The sequence below is a fragment of the Acomys russatus genome, chromosome 10, assembly GCF_903995435.1.
Source record: "Acomys russatus chromosome 10, mAcoRus1.1, whole genome shotgun sequence".
NCBI classification, from domain to species: domain Eukaryota; kingdom Metazoa; phylum Chordata; class Mammalia; order Rodentia; family Muridae; genus Acomys; species Acomys russatus.
In genome coordinates this window covers 13,089,189-13,109,873 of record NC_067146.1, presented here as the reverse complement: position 1 = coordinate 13,109,873, position 20,685 = coordinate 13,089,189, and the positions used below count along the sequence as shown (strand labels likewise).

Here is a 20,685-nt window from a genome sequence, read left to right as displayed (position 1 = left end):
TCGATGCTGGAAGAAGAGAGCTAGATCCTGAAAGATGTCCTCTGACCTCAAGCACACCTGCAGTTCCCCACATACATATCATACACACACACTCACACACATATACATTCACACACTCATACACACTCACACACATTCACACCCACTCACACACACACACTCACATACACACTCACACCCACTCACACACTCATACACACTCACATACATACTCACACATACTAACACACACTCACACCCACATTTACACACACACTCACATACACATTCACACACACAGACACATTCACACAGACACTCACACACACTCACATACACAATCATACACACATTCTGTGGGGAGCCGTGCTAAATTCTGCCATGTCAGAAATCCCATGCTTAGGCTGCACTCTGTGACCTTCCAGTTGCTGAGCTTTGCCGCACCAGGTCTTTGTGTTCCAGCTATCCTTGGACTATTTACCTTTGAAAGAAGTAGGGAAATCCCTACCGAGAGACACCTGAGGATTAAGGAAGTTCCTACAGAGAGCTACTCAGGTTATTGTGTTCTTCTTGCCTGGGACCTAGGGAGACAGGGATCAGAATAGATCCTATTGACCTTGCTATAAAAAGTCTTACTCTGGGGGCTGGAGAGGTGGCTCAGCAGTTAAGAGTAGTGGCTGTTCTTCCAGAGGTCCTGAGTTCAATTCCCAGCAACTATATGGTGGCTCATAACCATCTATAATGAAATCTGGTGCCCTCTTCTGGCCTGTAGGTATAACACTGTATACATAATTAAAAAAAGAAAAAAGTCTTACTCGTCGGTATTAAAGAGAGTCTTGATCAGAAATTTCCTGACTTGACTTTATTTCTCTGTACCCTACTTTCAATCCCCACTCCCTCTTTCAGGTGAACTCTGATTCGATTTGTCCCACATTCAACACACATAACAGTAATAGTAAATAAACTTTTAAAAATTATTTTAACTGGGCCTTTAATCCTAGCACTCAAGAGGCAGAAGCAAGTAGATCTTGATGAATTCAAGTGTGGTCTACAGAGTAAGTTTCAAGATAGCCAGAACCATGAAGAGAGACCCTGTCTCAAAAAGCAAAAATAATAGTAGTGGTGTATGCCTTTAATCCCAACATTCAGGAAGTAGAGGGAGACACGTCTCTGTGAATTTGAGGTTAACCTGGTCTACATAGGTAGCTCCAGATAGACAGAGCTACATAGTGACACTTTCTCCCCTCACCTCAAACTAAATAAAATAAAATCTACTGTGAATTGATGAGTTTAAAAAAATACCATCTAATTAATTTTAAATAAATAAATAAAATTTAACCCCACATAGAGAGAGCAGTAAGGTGAGGAGGGTGCCAAAGTTCATGCAGGTAATTCACAAGGAACTCAGTTTACTTTTTCAGTAAAGGGGCCACAAATAAAGCTCTACTGCCTAGTGACTGACTGACCACAATTAAACACATTACGATGTCAGATGTGCTTAACAGGTGTCTGGCATATGATCTCAGTATAATCTTGTATCTGTCTGACTCTAAAGTGATAAAAATGTCACTCAGGGTTCAGTTGACTTCAAAACCCAGCATCTAATTTCATCAGTGTCCTCCTTACCCCTGGTGAGGGTGTAGGTTTGGGGTGCAGGGAAGGTGGCAGGACCACGCCTGCTTTGGAAGTGCTGTTGAGGAAAAGGAGGCTGGGAAACAGGGAAGGATATGTCAGAAGGACTGTCCCATAGGGGCAGAGCGCTTTCCTTTCCTATCTCTAAGCCCTTCAGCTCCTCCGAGGCTCTAGTGTGTCCAACACTACAGTCGTGGGGCCCTCAGCTTGGAGAACTGCAAAGATCATCGAGAATGCAGGACATTGGCCATCAAAGAACTCAGCTCTAGGTCTACTTTAGTGAGATCTGGCACCCTCCTATTCCTTGTAAGTGCCAAAGAAAGGAGTGGGCCTGGCCTGAGAGCTCCCCAGGGCCCTCAGCTGGTTCCTGTGGGGACCATGAACGCTGCAGGAGTCCCAGAAGGCCAACATGTACAGCCAGACTTCCTCCGTTTCCTTTCCCTCCTTGCCACGTGCCTGCTTCATGAGCCAGATTGCTAGACTGGAGGCAACAGAGAGGCCCTGGCCCTTCAACGACAAGGTCCAGCGGTGGGGAGGGAAGTTGTTTGGGGGTGACTCTTATGCTGAGTTTAGCAGACTCTAAGACCAGGGAGTGTGGGAGGGCTGGCCTTTCTAACCAGACCAAAGGTGGGGAGGGTGCTCACACTACAACAGGCCCAGGGAAGGGTGACAGGAGAGGAACCCCACGGGAGAGTGAGGTGTGTTCACCTCAGCTGTTTAAAGGGAATGATGAGAAAAGCAGGCCTTACTGAAAGCCCTGGCACAAGAGGTCAGGAAATGCTGGAGTTAGGGTAGGTGGGGGCATTCCTGAAGGCTTAGCACCAGCTTGACCTGGCAAACCCAAGGCTCAGTCAAAATGGAGGCCACGCAGGACACCAGGAAGAGAAGAGGTAGCCAGCAAGGGAAAGGGAAGTAGCTTGTTTAGTGAGACACAGAGCAGAGAGACAGTGCCTGGGATGGGAGTGGGTATCTGCACAGCTTCCTAGGCCCTAGGTTGTGGAAAGAGAGACTGACTGAGTGTGGGTTTGGCAAAGGTGAGGACTTGAGGTCTGGGGGGCCCATGTGACAGTACTGGCTGAGTGGGGGGACTTCCAAATAATACCTCAGAGGGTTCTGGGGAGGTGGCAGTCAGTAAGAAACAGAGAGGAAGTTCCGACTGCAGTGTCCACAGCACACTGGAAAGTTCCAACACAGAGCAGCTGGGGCGCATCTGCCTCAGCGCTGAGTTCTCCACTGACACCAAGCCAAGCTCCACGCAGTGTGCTACCGGATAGGGTTGGAGCCCAGTCGTCTCACACCAGACTAGAAGCTCCAAGACGAAGCTCCAAGATCTGTTTATCGCTTTATCCTAGTGGGTACAAGGTGCCTGATAATCTACACCCTCCATCTGTGACAGGGATGGGACGTTCTCACTTCACAGATGTGCAGCGGGCCCCAGCACAATTCCTGGGATTTGATTCCCCATGTGGACTCACAGCCTGAGGTCCAGCTCACAAGTTCTCAGGGATCTGGTGTGTCTGACAAACAGGCCAGCCCAGAGAACCTGCAAACCGCAGGCCAGAGAAAATGGGGTTGGGCGGCAAAGGCATCTGGCATCTCCCAGACCCTGTCTAAAGCCGGCTGGCCTCGAGGTAGTGGGAGCTGTTTAACTTCTCCTTGTGCTTCGGTCCTCCTTCCGTTATTCACACACTGGGTTCTTTCGGTTCCTTCTGCTGGCATGACTTCCTCTAACTCTCTTTGTGCCTCTACTCATACCATAGCTCTGCCCAAAACAAAGGTATCTCTTATCATAACGCTCAGAGGAAGTGAGTGACAGGGCCATGTCACTGGTGGGAAGTCACCGGGACTTTGGATGAGCTCCTGGGTCTGTGGCGGCCATGTCTCTTTGCACTCTCTTTGCACCCTCCTGGGCCCCTGACTGATCAAGGAGAACTGAGATTAATTTGAAGCAGCAGAATGGGGCCTCACTTCCCCTTTGCTGGTGACATTGCAGGGAGTCCGGAGGACCCTTCGTTCTGGTCACTGGATGAACACTACCCTCCCTTCCTCCCAAAGCATGTCTTGTTTGAGGCAGTGTTTGGCTACGGAGCTCCTCGGCGAGGGAAGATGGGATCTGAATGGAGTGGAGTCTAACCAGAGCCCTGCTGCCGGTGCTGCTAGCACAGTAAAATATTGTCTTCCTTCTGGAGACAAGGGGATGTTCACACTCACCATGAACAAAGTCCTGGGCTCAGGTCCTCACCACAGCAAAAATGTAACCAGCCTCTGATGAAAGCAGGACAGCGTTCAATTCTGTAGAAGTTTTTCTGTTCTTAGTCTCTCAGTCATCCTCTAGCTTGAGTGCTCCAAGTGTTCAGATCTCAGGTATGTGCCCCCACTGGAAGCCTGCTGGTTGTTTTGTCTTGAGCCAGGGTTTCCTGTAGCTTAAGCTGGCCACCAACTCACTGCAGAGGCAGGGGTGATTGTGAACTTCTGATGCCCTTTCTTATACCTGGGATTTCAGCTATGGACCAGCAGGGCTGACTAAGATGTTCTCTGTTTTAAGGGAATAAACTGGGCAGTGGTGACACATGCCTTTAATCCCAGCACTTGGGAGGCACAGGCCCTGAAAAATCTCTGAGTATGAGGCCAGCCCAGGATACAAAGCAAGTTCCAGGACTGCCAGAGCTACACAGAGAAACCTTGTCTTGAAACAACCAACCAACCAACAACATAATGAAAGAAAGAGAAGAAAAAGAAACAAGCCATCTGTAATCCTAGCATTCTTGAGGCTGAGATAAGAGAATTGATTGCAAGTTCAACATTAGCTTGAGAGTAACTTTCTGTCTCATTAGAATGAAAGAGGAGGAGGAGGAGGAAGTGTGGGTGGTGGTTGGAGAGATGGCTCAGCAGGTAAGGTCGCTGGCTCCCGGGCCTGACAACTGGGATCATAGGCATGCGCCACATCTTCTGGATGCACATGATGGAAGGAGAGAACCAACACCTGAAAGCTGTCCTCCAACCTTCACACTTGCACTGCAGCATGCATGTTTGTGTTCCTATACACATACATGCACAAGCATGCACACACACACACAAATAAATGTAATTTGAAAAAAAAAATCTAAAAGAATGAGTGAAGCCAGTTGTGGTGGCGCATGCCTATAATCCCAGCACTCAGGGAGGCAGAGACAGGTGGATCTCTGAGAGTTCAAGGCCCGCCTGGTCTACAAAACCAGGACAGCCAGGGCTACACAGAGAAACCCTGTCTCCAAAAACAAAACAAACACAAAGACAAAAAAAAAAAAAAAAAAAAAAAAAAAAAAAAAAAAAGAAGAAGAAGAAGAAGAAGAAGAAGAAAAGAGAAAACCAACCAATTCTCACATACCTCTTTCTTTTCTTTTTCTTTTTTGGTTTTCAAGACGGGTGTCTTTCTGTGTTAGCCTTGGCTGTCCTAGAGTAGTTTTGTAGCACCAGGTTGGCTTCGAACTCACAGGGATCCGATCAGCCTGCCTTTGCCTCCCAAGTGCTGGAATTAAAAGTGTGCACCACCACACCTGGCTCACCACATCCCTTCCTACTGTTTATTTCCCTTTTGTCTCTATGCAGTCCAGGGTGGCTTGCAGTTCAGTATGTTGAGGCCTCAGTTGCTGCAGCGCTAGACACATGCTGCCATGGCTGGATCCACCCCTGATTTACAGTTTTAAAATATGAAAAAGAAAGAGATGTGGCTTTGTGGTAGAGTGCTTAGCATCATGAGATGGTGATGTATTCGGTAGATACAAATAATATATATCTCCATTTTATATTCAGGCTACAACGAGGGGAGGGGGAGATATACAGAGAGAAGGAAACACAAAACCAGCCTGTAGGCTTCTCTCCCTCATAGAAGTCCAACCCAGACATCCCTGGGAAGGCAGCAGAGGTGACGGGAGAAGCCAAAACTGTGATCAGCTAGGTAATGCCACTGTATCTTTCAGAAATTCAAGGTTCTAAAGTGTGGAGGGTAAACAGTGTGTCTAGAATGTGTTTTATTTGCTATCTAAAAGTGAACAATGGGGGCCGAGTAAGATGGCTCAGCAGGCAAAGGAGATTGCTGACAAGCCTGATGACCTGAGTTCAAGCCCTGGGCCCCACATGGTGAAGGAGAGAACTGACTACAAATTGTCTTTCGGCCCACACATGCCTATGTACGCCCACATATACACAGACAAAATAAATAGTAAAAATTTTAATTTAACAATCAACTCAATATCTCTTTATTAAAAATATCTCTAGGGCTGGAGAGAGGGCTCAGTGGTTAAGAGCCTGCTGTTCTTGTAAAAGACCTGGGTTCAGTTGCCAGTAATCACAAATCCACTCCTAACAGTCTGTAACCCCAGTTCCAGAGGATCCAACGCCCTCTTCTGGTCTCTGCAGGCACTGCATGTTCATGGTGGGCATACATACAGACAAGCTACTTATACACATAAAAAAATCATTAAAATAATTAAGATGGTAAAATTATATATATTTAAGCTGCTTGTGATGCAACACCAAATCTCAGCTGTTCAAAGAATCAAAGTCAGGAAAATTGCTTGATTCCAGGAGTTGGAGACCAGCATAGGCCACATAACCTTTTCCTTTAAAAAATTTAAAATCCTAGGGGGCTGGAGAGATGGCTCAGAGGTTAAGAGCACTGACTACTCTTCCAAAGGTCATGAGTTCAATTCCCAGCAACTACACGGTCTCTCACAGCCATCTATAATGAGATCTGATGCCCTCTTCTGGCTTGCAGGCAGAATACTGTATACATAATGAATAAATAAATCTTTAAAAATTTTTTTTTAAATCCTAGGGACACAGAGGCAGCTGGAACTCTGAGTTCGAGGCCAGCCTGGTCTACAGAGTGAGTCTAGGACAGCCAAGGCTAGACAGAGAAACCCTGTCTCGAAAAAACAAAACAAAATAAAACTTTTTAAATCCTAAAAATAAATTAAAAAATTAAAAATCCAACAAACAAACAATAACTCTTCATAATTAAGATAGGGCAGAGCAGGTAGACGCAGAGCACTTGCCAAGCGTGTGCAAGGTACTGGGTCCCATCATCATCAGTAACAAATAAATATAAGGATAAAAATCACTATAGATCATGAATGATACAACACAGAACTGGTCCTCGACTGAGCTGAATTTCAGTGGAAATTAGACATTAAAATCACAAACTGAAATGGGTCATTGGTTAGATAAGGGCACTTGCCACAGAGCAAGGCAACCTGAGCTTGATCCCCAGGACACACATAATGGAGAGAGAGAATATGGCTCGGGGGAAGTTGTCCCTTGATAGCCATGCCCCCCTCCCAACCAACAAACAATACTAAAACACAACAAACCAGAAGCTGACTCAAGAAGAAGAACTTTCCTGAAGAACCGCCTAGAGTACCCAGTAATGTGATGCTAACCCAAAAGTTGAAGAGTGGAAGTCAGAGAGTGAAGATTGTTCCTGCGTGAACAGGATGTATGAAAGTTGAGGCAGGCACTCTCTTCCTGTAAGCGGCCAGAGGTGGCCTGCGAAGATGGTTCGCTACTCACTTGACCCAGAAAACCCTACAAAATCATGCAAATCAAGAGGTTCAAATCTTCGTGTTCACTTTAAGAACACCCGGGGAAACTGTCCACGCCATCAAGGGTATGCATATCCGTAAAGCCACCCTGAAAGATGTCACTTTAAAGAAGCAGTGTGTGCCATTCCGGTGGTATAATGGTGGAATTGGGAGGTGCGCCCAGGCCAAACAGTGGGGCGGGACTCAGGGTCGGTGGCCAAAAAAAGCTGGATTTCTGCTGCACATGCTGAAAAATGCAGAAAGTAATGCTGAACTTAAGGGTTTAGATGTAGATTTCCTGGTCATTGAACATGTCCAGGTGAACAAGGCGCCTAAAATGCGCCGACGAATTTACAGAGACCATGGCCGGATTAACCCACATGAGCTCCCCCTGCCACATCCGGATGATCCTTACTGAAAAGGAACAGATTGTTCCAAAGCCAGAGGAGGAGGTGGCATAGAAGAAGAAGATATCCCAGAAGAAACTGAAAAAACAAAAATTGATAGCACGGGAATAAATTCTGCAAAAAAAAAAAAAAAGTTGAGGCAGGCATTGGCAGCGTTTTTGGAACAGAAGAGGAGGAGGAGGAAGAGAAGAAGAAGAAGAAGAAGAAGAAGAAGAAGAAGAAGAAGAAGAAGAAGAAGAAGAAGAAAAAGAAGAAGAAGAAAGAAGAAGAAGAAGAAAGAAGACGAAGAAGAAGAAAGAAGAAGAAGAAGAAGAAGAAGAAGAAGAAGAAGAAGAAGAAGAAGAAGAAGAAGAAGAAGAAGAAGAAGAAGAACCGCTCAAATGGCAAGTCCAGAGTGAAGGTAGAGGCTGGATTGGCAGAGTCATGGTGAGTCGGAGGCAGCGGCCAGATGTGTGGTAAGACGGAGGAGACAGAGTGGCCCAAGGTATGCTGAAAGGGAGCTCTGGGTTCTGCAGCCTGCGGCCATGGGAAGCGGAGGGCCAGGGGGCTCTCCGTCGCCTTAAAACGCCCTGGAGTGCGGCTCCATTGACGCCTGTGCACAGCGGATCTCCAGCTCCAGGCGGGCGCAGACTGGGTGGTGACAGGCTATGGCGTGCCTAGGGACCCGGTGATGGGTGACTTTTTCTCTCCGAATTTCCGGAGCAGACCCGTGAGGGGCGTCGAGCTGTCTGCGGTCTAGTCCTGGCCGTGGCCGGGTGCTCCTCGCGCTGGGCGGTGGCTGGGTCGGCGTGGGGGGTCCGGGGTGGTTGCAAGGAGTGGGGTGGGGCAGGGCGGGGCGGAGGCAGCACGATACGGAAGTGAGGGGCGGGCTGGACTACCAGCGGGAGGCGCAGCTCGGCCAGGGCTCAGCTTGGCCGCAGCCCCGGGCCAGGGCTCCTGGCTCCCCGCGGGCGTACGGCAGACAGGTAGGTCCCGGAGTTGTGAGCTGTGCTGGGCTCCGCGCTCCGAGGGCGGTGGGAAACCTTCGGGGCTACTGCCAAGCTACTGCTCCAACCCACGGCGGCCTGCGCCCCCTGGGCGCCTGCCAGGAGGACCGGCGGAGTCGGGATCCCGCTCCTCCCAGGTGGACTCCACGGCAGGGAGCGCCAGGCCAACGCGAAGGTCGCCAAGGCGCTCCACGCCCAGACAGCTCTGAGTGCCGGTTCCGGCCGCCATCGTTTGGCCGACGCGGGGAAAGCCTCGAGGGCCGAGTGGACATCCTCCTCGCGCCTCGCCAGGGTTAAGGATGTAAAGCGCTCTGGTGCGGGGCCACAGTCTGGCAGGGACCACCGAGGAGCGAGGTTCCTACCCCGACCCTTTGGGCTCACAGCCTTTCTCTCCTCGCCGGCTACACATCACTAAAGAGGTAGAGATTTAAAGCAGTCTCCCTCCCACGGATCTTAAAGCCAACGACAGGAACTTGTGGGAATAGTTTGGGGGAGACGGTGTCAAATAGAAGCACAGCCTCTGGACTCAAAAAGGACTCCGAATTGGGGGGGGGGGGCGTAATTCTTGGTCTAGTTTCTTGAAGGCCAGCCGCTAAACTTAAGAAGGAAACAACTGAGAATCTGACAGTGGAGGAAAAGTGTTAGTAATGTGACCGAAACTAAAGCAAGGAGATGCCCTGGGCTAGCATCCGACCTCGGTGCAGGTGTCTCCTAGACCCAAGGTGTCTCTCGGCCCCCTAAAGAACCCCGAGCGGGTGCTTAGGAGGCTTTCCTGGCCTCCTCCTGCCACAACAGGGGAAGAGCGGATCAGGTACAGACGGACACTAAGCCCCGCGTCCCCGCGGTGATGCCAGGGACTACTGACCCAGGGTCCCCCGGCGTTATGCCCCGGGTAGAGCCTTCAAGGATGATCACGAGGGACCAGCCTGGCCTGGACTCCAATATGAGGATAAAGGAACAGGACCAGAAAGGATGTGGGATGGGCCGATAGAGGCTGGAGAAGCTGAAGGTCCTCAGATGAGGATCTGTGGCACGGTATGGGTCGCTACTTCTTAAGCTTCTGGCTAAAGACTAGGGAAGAGGTAGGAAGGAGACCATCCCTTTTAACTAAAAGTCCTACTTCGGGGCTTTCCCTTGCGCTCTGGCCTTCCCCCAATTTGCCCCTGGGAGGAAGCTGAGAGGGGTTCTTCCTGCCGCACCTGCTGCCCCAGAATCTCAGCCTGTCTGCGCTCTGAAGGGGGTAGGGCCCTGGGCTTGTCGCTCACCTGGAGAGGGCGGGGTTTATGCTCATACCTGGTGCAGGTAACCTCTTGAGTTTTCCTTGAACTGGGTGTGGGGTTTAGAGCCAGACAATTCGAAAAACAGGAGGAGTTGCAAGTTCTGCCTCTATTAGTTAGTTCCGTTATGGTAGCATCTCCCCAATAGCCCTCGGGAGCTCTCAGTGATCTCACTGTTGAGGCAGCCTCTGTTGGAACTTCACCTCTGGGGTGAGCTGTGGGGACTCTCCGTGCCAGCAGGGATTCGAGGGCTGCTTCTGGTCCTAATCATAGGTAGGATACGTCCTCGGGTCTTCAGCAGTCTATACCCATTTTGACAGCGAAGATGGTGGGGGCTCTGTTGGTTTCTTCTTTACCGGGCTCAAAGCCAAAGATCTCAGCCTGGGCTTTGCATCCATCTTACTCCAAACCTCTAGACTCAGATCGGAGCAGCCGATATTAGACACTGCAATTGAGAACTGGAAGGCCCAGGATCTAACTCAGATCTAAGCCTTTCTTTGGGCAGGTGGGAGCTTCTGTCAGATGGAGGCTGAACTTAGTCCTGCTCAGGTGCAGGATCCTGTGGACCTAGCTGCGGTGGAGTTTTCTGTGGCAAGATGAATACACCCTCTCTTGGCCTGGGTGGTCTAGCTTGCTCTGGGGATCCTTCCTTTATGTCCCTATTCCACCTGAAGGGATTGCCACATCCTAACACTGAGGCCAGAGTCACAATTTCAAAGCCTTTCTCTGAATTAAACATCAGGGACAGAGAGCTGCACTGGCCCATGGCTTCTTATTCCCTGAAGCGTGGAGCATGGGGGCCGGGGGGCGGGCGTTGAGTCTCCTGGTCTCTCTATTCATACCAACCTTGGCCAGGTACAGGCCTGACTTGTGTGGGGGTCAGGGTAACTTGCCTGTCCTCATGTCCACCTTTCTAGGGTCAGAATTGACAGCTATTGGTCAACATCACCCTTCATTCTAGGATCAAAGCTTCTTGGGAGCTACAAATAAAGACATAGGTGTTGTCAGTGGGCTTGATAGACAGGGAATGATCTAGACAATGGGGGTGGGGTGTGCAGGGACTCTTAAAAATTTTCTCTATGTCCCCTCCCTCCATCAGCCCACAAGTCCTCTCAGTGAGTCAGATTTCTGAGTTGTCCCACAGGCCACTTTCATTTCCCTTAGGGCAGGGTGGAGGCTGGTGTAGAAAGAGGAACTAAGCCACTGTCTTCTTAAGCTTGGGGGCAGGGCTAGAAGCCTTTCCACTGTCTTCACCGGAAGCTGGCATTACCATTCACGGGTCACTGACAGCTGAATTATGCACTATTCTGACTTCTGTAGAGGGACATTTTGCTAGCCTGGATGTGGCATGTAGTAGCCACAACCCAAAAGATACTAGGTGGGAATTTCAGGGGAAATTTAGGCTCCATGATGCAAAATCTGAGTAAGCCTGGTGGATTTTGTTCCTTAACCTGCTGAATAAAAGATTGTCTTGAGGGACTGGGGAGATGGCTCAGAAGTTAAGAGCACTGTCTGCTCTTCCAAAAGTCATGAGTTCAAATTCCCATCAATCATACGGTGGCTCACAACCATCTATAATGAGATCTAGTGCCCTCTTCTGGCCTACAGTGTACATACAGGCAGAGCACTGTATACATAATAAAGAGAGAGAGAGAGAGTGTCTTCTAAGGAGCTGCCAGCACAGTGGCCTCCCTCTTTTCTGTCTCTGAGCTCCACAGTCCATGAGTTCAAGATCAAGAACATGGGTAAGGGAAGGTGAGAGCTCCCCAGGAGTGAAGGTGGTGACGAGGGAGCTCTAGACCTGCAGGCTCTGTTGAGAGGGGATGGCTTTGGTCTGCACTTCCTGCCACCATGTGTGCAGCACAGGTCTGTAAACACTACAGGCTTTTTTTTTTTTTTTTTTTTGTCTGTTTGTTTGTTTTGCTTTTTTGTTTTTTGTTTTTTGTTTTTTGAGACAGGGTTTCTCTGTGGAGACTTGCCTGTCCTGGACTCACTTTGTAGACCAGGCTGGCCTCGAACTCACAGTGATCCTCCTGCCTCTGCCTCCCAAGTACTGGGATTAAAGGCATACACCACCACTGCCCAACCACTTCAGGCTTTCTATGCACTGAGTGGGATGTGAGAGAAAAAGCAGGGACCAAAAGCAAGGACACTGATGGTTTCAGAATGGTGCCATATAAGCTGGGTGCCCGTATTATCTGAGTGGATTAGTGGGATTTCTATGAAGAGGTCAAGGTGGAGGAATGCTTCATCCCTGAGAGAACTAAGGAGAGACACCAGAGCTAAACACGATCTTAGCCAAAAAGCCAAACCATGGCTAAGAGCGAGGTATGAACTCACCTCTAACTGCATTCACACACTCTGCTCCTGTCCACGGCTGGCTTTTGTTAGAAGCCTGAGATGGGATTCTCGTTTAGAGGATGGGGAAGGGCAGTTTCAGGAAAGGAAGTTGAGTAAAAGCAGAGGGAAAGGCCGAGCAGGGACAGGACAGATAAAGCATTGTGAATAGCCCATCCCAGCAAAGTGCACGTTGCCCCTGGAAGCCCACGGTCATGCAAGGGAGCCTCCGCAGCGATGGGTGGCCTGACCTGGGAAATAAGGCAACTGGACAATTCTCTTGTGAAGCAGAAGCTGGGTACTGATGGCACCTCAAGAATGGGTGGTCCTAGCCAGGTGGCACACGCCTTTAATCCCAGCACTCCAGAGGCAGAGGCAGGCAGATTGCTTTGAGTTCAAGGCCAGCCTGGTCTACAAAGCGAGTCCAGGACAGCCAAGGCTAACAGAGAGACCCTGTCTTGAAAGACAAAACCAAAACCAAAACAAAACAAAAAAAGAATGGGTGGTCCTTCCGGTGTAGTGGTGCATGTCTTAATCCCAGCACTCAGGGAGGCAGAGGCAGACATACTGCTGTGAGTTCGAAGCCAGCCTGGTCTACAATTTGAGTCCAGGACAACCAAGGCTACACAGAGAAACCCTGTCTGAAAAAGAAAGAAAGAAAGAAAGAATGGGTGGTCTACCAAATGAAGGTGTCAGAGAAATCTCCCTCCCCACAACAGAAATCACGCTGTGTCTGGAAAGCAACCTTGACCTCAAACACCTCCATAGATAGCAGCATCTTGCTGTCAATTTACAGTTACGCTTTGCTTTCTCCTGCAGAGCCCTTTGCCATGAACCAGGCAGCCCCAGGAGTTCCCCCACCACCCCGCCGTGTGAGGTTGAAGCCCTGGCTGGTGGCCCAGGTGAACAGCTGCCAGTACCCAGGACTTCAGTGGGTCAACGGGGAAAGGAGACTCTTCTATATCCCCTGGCGTCATGCCACACGGCACGGTCCCAGCCAGGATGGAGACAACACCATCTTCAAGGTAAGCCTTGGATAAGGTGCTTCCTGGATCTCTGCAGCATCACCTCCCTAGTACAGAACCCTCCTCCAGTAGGGAGGTGCTCTATCATCTCCTGGAACCTGTCCACTCTGCCATCTACAGTGCTCAGATGATCACACACCTAGACTTAGGGACACAAGATCAGCTTTTCTAATTTGTAGCCTAGAGCAAGGTGGGGACAGGGTTAAGGTTAGGATTAGGGTTGAGGCCACCCTATAACTCTTGTATCACTCCTTGCTCTTAATTTATGGTTACGCAGGACTACACATTTAGTACATGCATGTGTGTGTGTGTCACCACTGCCTGGCCCAACTCATCTCTTAAACACCAAATCTTTTAGTTTTGGTCTGGATTTTGAGTCAGGGTCTCACTATATAATGCCCTGCTGGTCAGACTCCCTTGTGTAGTCAAGGCTGGCTTGCTTTGTCATCTTCCTGCCTTAACCTCCCAAATGCTGAGATTATAGACATGTACCACCATGCCCAACAACTCCTATGCCTGCACAGGCCCTACTACAATAGTTTTACAATAGAACATACAGTTTAATGTTTAAGGTTTTTGTATAGGTATGTGATAAGCAGACTTGGAATCTAATCACATCTAAGAATGTTTTAATATGTTTTGAGATAGGGTCTCTCTATGCAGTCTTGGTTGGCCTGGAACTCACTATTTAGATTAGAATAGCTTTAAACTTGTGTCAGTCCACCTACCTCTGTCTCCAGAGTGTTGAGATTGCACACATGTGCCACCATGCCTAGCTAACTTTTCAGAGAAATCTTTGGATCAAGGCCATCCTAGCTCATGCTATGACACATTCTGACTGATACTCAGGGGCAGCCCCATCCCCATACTTTATTTATTGTTTTATATTTCTTGAAATATTCTTATATAACCCAGGCTGGCCTCAAAGCTTGATTTTTTTTTAATTTTTTATTTAATTAATTTATTCAGATTACATCTCAAATGTTTCCCCTCACTTGTATCCACCCGTTCCTCCCTCCTTCCCACTTTCACCCTATTCCCCTCCCCTAGGTCTGTGACCGAGGGGGACCTCCTCCCCCACTATATGGTCATAGGGTATCAAGTCTCATCTTATTAGCCTGCTTATCCTTTCTCTGAGTGCCACCATGGGGAAGTGGTCAAATATGGGGCACCAGAATTCATGTCAGTGTCTGTCTCTGCTCTCCACACAACTGTGGAGACTGTCCTATCCATTGGCTAGATCTGAGTAGGGGTTCAATGTTTACTGCATGTATTGTCCTTGGTTGGTGCAGCAGTTTGAGCAGACCCTACTGGGCCCAGATCCACCCATCATGATGCTCTTCTTGTAGGTTTCTAGAACCCTTTGGATCCTTCTATTTTCCCATTCTCCCTTACTTCTCTCACCTAATATGATGTCCCAATCTCCTGGTAGTGAAGACTTTCATGGGATATCCCTTTTGGGCTAGTGCCCAATTATAAGTGAGTATATACCATGTGAGTCTTTCTGCTTCTGGGTTAACTCACTCAGTATGATCGATCATTTCTAGTTCCATCCATTTGTCCACAAATTTCGGGATTTCCTTGTTTTTAATAGCTAAGTAGTATTCCATAGTGTAAATGTACCACAGTTTCTTTATCCATTCTTCTACTGAGGGACACTTAGGCTGTTTCCAGGTTCTGGCTATTCTGAATAAGGTTGATATGAACATGGCTGAGCATATGTCCTTGTTGTGTGGTGGAGCATCTTCTGGGTATATTCCAAGGAGTGGGATCTGGGTCTTGAGGAAGCCCTATTCTCAGTTTTCTGAGAAAGTGCCAGATAGATTCCCAAAGTGGCCGTACAAGTTTGTACTCCCACAGCAAGGAAGGAGTGCTCCTCTTTCAGAGCTTGATTTGATGTAGCTGATTCTTCTGCCCCCGATCTGAAGTGCTTGTATTACAGACATGCACCAAGGCATTCAACCCACACATATGGTTAATTTTTCTTATTTACTTATTTATGGGGAGTGTGCAGGTACCACAGTATGTGTGTGTGTAGGTCAGAGGACAATTTACAAGAGTTGATTCTCTCCTTCAACCATGTGGATTCCAGGGATCAAAATCATGTTGTTAGGCGTGGTGGCAAGTATCTTTGTGTGGAGAGCCATTTTGGTGGCCCACACATACTGATTTATAACCTGTATTTTTTCACCCAATGTCAGGATTAACTTTCCTTTCCAATATACGTCTGCATTACTCTTCATGACCATTGAATAGCCTATGGGAAGAGTTCAGTATAACTCAGTCACCTGGTCCCAGTTTTTGGATTCTTCACACTGTTTTCTATGAATGGTCAGATAAGATCTAGAGTCCAGAGTTAAAAATTGTTAGATCAAAGATATGCTGGTTTTAAAAACTTTGAAATCACTGGGTGTGGTGGCACATGCCTTCAATCCCAGCACTTAGGAGGCAGAGGCAGGAGGATTGCTGTGAGTTCGAGGCCAGCCTGATCTACAAAGTGAGTCTAGGACAGCTAAGGCTACACAGAGAAACCCTGCTGGAAAAACCAACCAACCAACCAAACAAACAAAAAAACCCAAAAAAACTTTAAAACCATATTTTTAGCCGTTATACGTGATCCTTACTGCAACTTATGTGGATATTTCTATATTCTATGTAATCTATCATGATTAAGTTGCTAGGTTAAAGAAAAGAAACACTTGTAAGCCTGACATCACCAAATTGCCATGAAGAATAATAAGATCAATTATGGGTGAGGGTCAGTGGTTATGAGGATGTGCTTAGTAAGTGTGAGGCTCTGTTCCATTCTTAACAGCAACAACAACAATAGTAACAAAAAGCAAGGCGTGGTGGCGCATGCTTTTAATCCCAGTACTTGGGAGGCAGAGGCAGGTGGATCTCTGTGAGTTTAAGGCCAGTCTGGTCTACAGAGTCCAGGACAGTCAGGGCTGTTACACAGAGAAACCCTGTCTCAAAACACCAAAAAACAAACAAACAATAATAACAATAATGTTGATGATATCTGGGCTGGTGGTGCAGGCCGATAATACCAGCACTTGGGAGATGGAGACTTGTGGATCAAAAGTTCAAGATCATCCTCAGCTATTTAGCAAGTTTGCAACCAGCCTAGGCTACATGAGGCCCTGTCTCAAAAGAAAAACAAGAATAGCAACCCTGATCATTGAAGTATACCCTACATGTAGACGCAGTTTGGAATGCCTTAAAGGTGCTGACTCCTTGAGTCTTCTCTGGAACCATCAAAGAGGATCCAAAACAGAGGCAGCTTGATTTGGCCTGCCTGGCTTCCAACCCAGCCTGGATCCAAGTCACAAGCTCTTACTGACCATGTTTTCTTATGTTACTTTGTGATGGTAGCGCTTGCCCTCCTAGCAACAGTGAGGCACATGGAATTCATTGAGTTTGAACCCCGAGGGCTGGACAAGGCCTGGTTATATCCACCTAACACAGGCAAGGCCTTCAGTTTGGCAAGGCTTAGCCTGGTGGCCGAAATGCTCAGCAGTGACAGGTAAGGTCTCCTGTAATCTGCAGTCCGCCTTTCCTTTCACAGGCCTGGGCTAAAGAGACAGGGAAGTACACAGAGGGGGTGGATGAGGCTGACCCAGCCAAGTGGAAGGCCAACCTGCGCTGTGCCCTTAACAAAAGTCGTGACTTTCGTCTGTTCTATGATGGCCCTCGAGACATGCCACCACAGCCCTACAAGATCTACGAGGTCTGCTCCAATGGCCCTGCTCCCACAGGTATAATGCCTGGCCCTGTGTGACCACCTGGAAAGCCGTGACTGCTTGGTGCAAGAAAGCCTAAGGACCTTCCAGCCGAGTGCTCCAGGGTGTGCTGGACGGGCTGTGCTAGGTCATATTCCAAGGGCCCCTGGTGCTTCTTCTTCCTTACTGCTGCCCTTGTTCTGGGCTCTTGGCTTCAGGGGAGGCCTTTGGTGCTTCTTTATGCTATCTCCCGTGACTCATTCACATTTGAGCAACTTCATGAATGACTTGGAATCCCAGGAGTTTGGGCAACCTCTTGCTGCTCAGGTAGAGCCAAGGCCTGCCCTGGCTCCTGTTTTGTCACTGATTTGCTGCTTTGCTTTCTCTCCCTCGCCATACAGAATCCCAGCCCACTGATGATTACCCTCTGGGAGAGGAGGAGGAGGAGGAAGAGGAAGAGGTGTGTAGGGCCAAGTGGTGAGAAGGGGATGTGCTCACCAAGCTTCTGCTGCCCTGCCCTACTTTATAGTTGAGCACCCCTTTCCCCTGCAGCCCACTGTCCTCTCCAGCCCCTTTTGGGTTGTCATTTGATGATCCTAAAGGAGAAGAACAGAGTGCTCACCTTGTCCCTCCTAGAGCTTTGTTCTTAATATGGTGTTACATGTTGTTTGCCTGACCCCCACAACAGCTGGGCTTGGCAGGGACTACTGCCTGCAGAATGCACACTTGGAGACGGGGATATCCTCACAACCCACTGAGGATGGCAGATCTGGGACCAGCAGCAGTGTCTGGCCTCCACTGAGCTGAAGCTGGGGGATTGATTGCCTTGAATTTGTTGAGCACTGTTCCTTCAGCCTCTGACCAACATAATAACCCATCTTCCCTTCCTTCCTCCTTTGTGTGTGTCTTTCCTTCAGCTCCAGAGAATGTTACCAGGCCTGAGCATCACAGGTGGGGCTGGGAGGTGGTGTGGTTGGGGGCGGGGTGTCTAGCGTAAGAAGTGAAAGGTGCCAGGCTGTACTGGCACACGCCTTTAATCCCAGCACTTGGGAGGCAAGAGGCAGGCCGATCTCTGAGTTCTAGGCCAGCTTGGTCTACAAAGCAAGTCCTGGACAGCCAAGGCTACACAGAGAAACCCTGTCTGGAAAAGCCAAACCAAACCAAACCAAACCAAACCAAACCAAACCAAACCAAGTGGTTGGGAGGGCACTGAGAGAAGCTGAGGAGGCAAGTCTGGGACTCAGGCATGGGTGATAGCTCTTAGAGGGGGAACTAACAGCTGTGTTCACTCTATCCTCTGCAGAACCCGTACTGCCTGGGCCTCCCATAGCACCCTATTCCTTACCCAAAGAAGACATCAAGTGGCCATCTGCTCTCCAGCCACCTGTAGGGCTGGGTCCCCCAGCCCCAGATCCAAATCTGCTGGCCCCTCCCTCCGGAAATCCTGCTGGCTTTGGGCAGCTTCTTCCAGAGGTCCTGGAGACTGGACCTCTGGCTCCCAGCCAGCCCCCTACAGAACAACTCTTGCCTGACCTGCTGATCAGCCCTCACATGCTGCCTTGTAAGGATTTAGATGGGCCAGGTGGGCTGGCAGGGCAGAGCAGCAGTGGGGCTGGAGCAGGGTTGACACACAAGAAGGGAAAGAAAATAAGCTTTTAGGCCAGTCTTCCTGAGTCAGGGATAAACTGGGGAGGCTGGTAAGGTTGGGCTTACCACCTGGCTGCCTAAGAAGAGCCATGGGGCCCACAACCAGAGCAACCTGATCCTCTACTCCACAGTGACTGACCTAGAGATCAAGTTCCAGTACCGGGGCCGACCACCCCGTGCCCTCACCATCAGCAACCCACAAGGCTGTAGGCTCTTCTATAGCCAACTAGAGGCCACCCAGGAGCAAGTGGAACTCTTTGGCCCCGTGAGCCTGGAGCAAGTGCGCTTCCCTAGCCCAGAGGACATCCCCAGTGATAAGCAGCGTTTCTATACAAACCAGCTGCTAGATGTCCTGGACCGTGGACTCATCCTCCAGCTGCAGGGCCAGGACCTGTACGCCATCCGTCTATGCCAGTGTAAGGTGTTCTGGAGTGGGCCCTGCGCCTTAGCCAATGTCTCACGCCCCAACCCCATCCAACGGGAAGTCAAGACAAAGCTCTTCAGCCTAGAGCAGTTTCTCAATGGTGAGGTCTATCCTATGCTTCTCTGTTCTTCATTCAGGATAGGTTCTAACCTCTAACCAGAGGCCTTAATTTTGATGCAGAACTCATCCTGTTCCAGAAGGGCCAAACCAATACCCCACCACCTTTTGAGATCTTTTTTTGCTTTGGAGAAGAATGGCCTGACCTCAAACCCCGAGAGAAGAAGCTTATTACTGTACAGGTGTGTCCCTAGCCAACTCTGCTGTAGCTTGACTATTAGGAGACATGGGGCTGGGCCCTTGGCCCAGGGTAGAGGTGGGGCCCTCCAAGCACTAGGACTTGGTTGTTAAGGCTGGAGACTGTCTACCATCTGCTTCTGGATGTCTTTATGCCCAGCTGTATTGAACAGCCCTGCCACATTTCTCCATGCCTTGTCTCCCCTTTGCTCCCCAGGTGGTACCTGTTGCAGCCCGGTTGCTGCTGGAGATGTTCTCGGGGGAGCTCTCTTGGTCAGCAGACAGTATACGGCTACAGATCTCAAACCCTGATCTCAAGGACCACATGGTGGAGCAGTTCAAAGAGTTGCATCACATCTGGCAGTCCCAGCAGCGGTTGCAGCCTATGGTCCAGGCCCCTCCTGTGGCAGGCCTTGACACTGGCCAGGGGCCCTGGCCCATGCATCCAGTCAGCATGCAATAACGAGGCCACAGATAGTGGCTGACCTGGACTGGTGCAGCTGTGTAGACCGGTATAGCTATGTGGAAGCCCCAGCAGGCCTGGCTGGCTGCATAGTCAGGACATAGAAGAGAGGCCTGAGGTCACCTCCCTAAATGTCTTTGATGTGAGCACTGTCTTCTGGTGCTTTCTCTTACCTGCCTGGTTCTGAAGAAATGCAGCTAGCAGCCCCAGTGGGAGGGAGGGAACACCACTAGCCTGGGGCCTTCGATACACAGGTCCAATTACCCCAGGGTAGCCAATTTTGATGGCTGCCCCAATTCTTTAGTAAAGAGTGCCAAAGAGTGTTGTGGGCCTGATTTGGAGGTTCCCTAGTTTGAGACATCCTTCTGACAAGGAAGTCACCAGGCACTTGGGGCTGGTACTTACTCTGCTCCAGAGCTAAGAAGCTGGGGTAGAAAGTAGAATTTAATATATTTTTGGACTAATAAATGTTAAAGGTGGATTTACCTGTTTCTTCACTGTTCTGTTTCCAGTACCAGTAGCTTCACTGTTTTACCAGCCTGTTCAATTGCCGGTCCACCTTGCTCCAGTATCTGCTCTCTGGCAGGATTGGAGAGGCCTTGCCTTCCTGTCAGTTAGGTCAGAACACCTGGCTGGCTTTGCTTTCAAGGAGGAAGCAGACCTAGACAAATGTGTAATTTTGAATGCGTGCTACTTAAAAAGTGTCCAAGCCTTCCTAGAAGAAGAGAGAAAAGAATAATTGGTATTCTAGCCATACTTCAGGCCACAAAATTCTGAGATTTTTTTTGGGGTGGGGTGGGGGAGACCAGACTGGCCTTAAACGTGTATTAATGAAAGCTGTCTTTGAATTTCTGGTCCTCTATTCCTGCCTCTGTCTCCTAAATACTGGATTAATCCATTAGTCTAAGAGCTGGGGATGTAGCTCAGTGGT

At 49.1% G+C, this 20,685-nt stretch overlaps 1 protein-coding gene and 1 pseudogene across 1 annotated transcript; both read left to right on the top strand.

Moving 5' to 3' along the window:
* Positions 1 to 7,145: 7,145 nt before the first annotated feature.
* LOC127194237 (60S ribosomal protein L17-like) lies at positions 7,146 to 7,690 on the top strand (annotated as a pseudogene).
* Positions 7,691 to 8,452: 762 nt separating this feature from the next.
* On the top strand, positions 8,453 to 20,265 carry Irf5 (interferon regulatory factor 5). The gene is made up of 9 exons (XM_051151802.1): positions 8,453 to 8,544; positions 12,999 to 13,204; positions 16,773 to 16,962; positions 17,328 to 17,386; positions 17,844 to 17,877; positions 18,230 to 18,487; positions 18,705 to 19,097; positions 19,178 to 19,296; positions 19,509 to 20,265. Exons 2-9 carry the CDS (start codon positions 13,010 to 13,012, stop codon positions 19,752 to 19,754), a joined length of 1,494 nt encoding a protein of 497 aa, XP_051007759.1. The 5' UTR covers positions 8,453 to 8,544; positions 12,999 to 13,009; the 3' UTR covers positions 19,755 to 20,265.
* The last annotated feature ends 420 nt before the right edge of the window (positions 20,266 to 20,685 follow it).

What these genes read in the sequence shown, in the direction of transcription:
- Irf5 (XM_051151802.1), top strand. Translation starts at nt 13,010, where the DNA reads ATGAACCAGGCAGCCCCAGGAGTTCCCCCACCACCCCGCCGTGTGAGG. An exon ending in AGGAGGAGGAAGAGGAAGAG is followed by an intron (nt 17,387 to 17,843) that starts GTGTGTAGGGCC and finishes TCTTTCCTTCAG; the next exon opens with CTCCAGAGAATGTTACCAGG. An exon ending in ACCAGGCCTGAGCATCACAG is followed by an intron (nt 17,878 to 18,229) that starts GTGGGGCTGGGA and finishes TATCCTCTGCAG; the next exon opens with AACCCGTACTGCCTGGGCCT.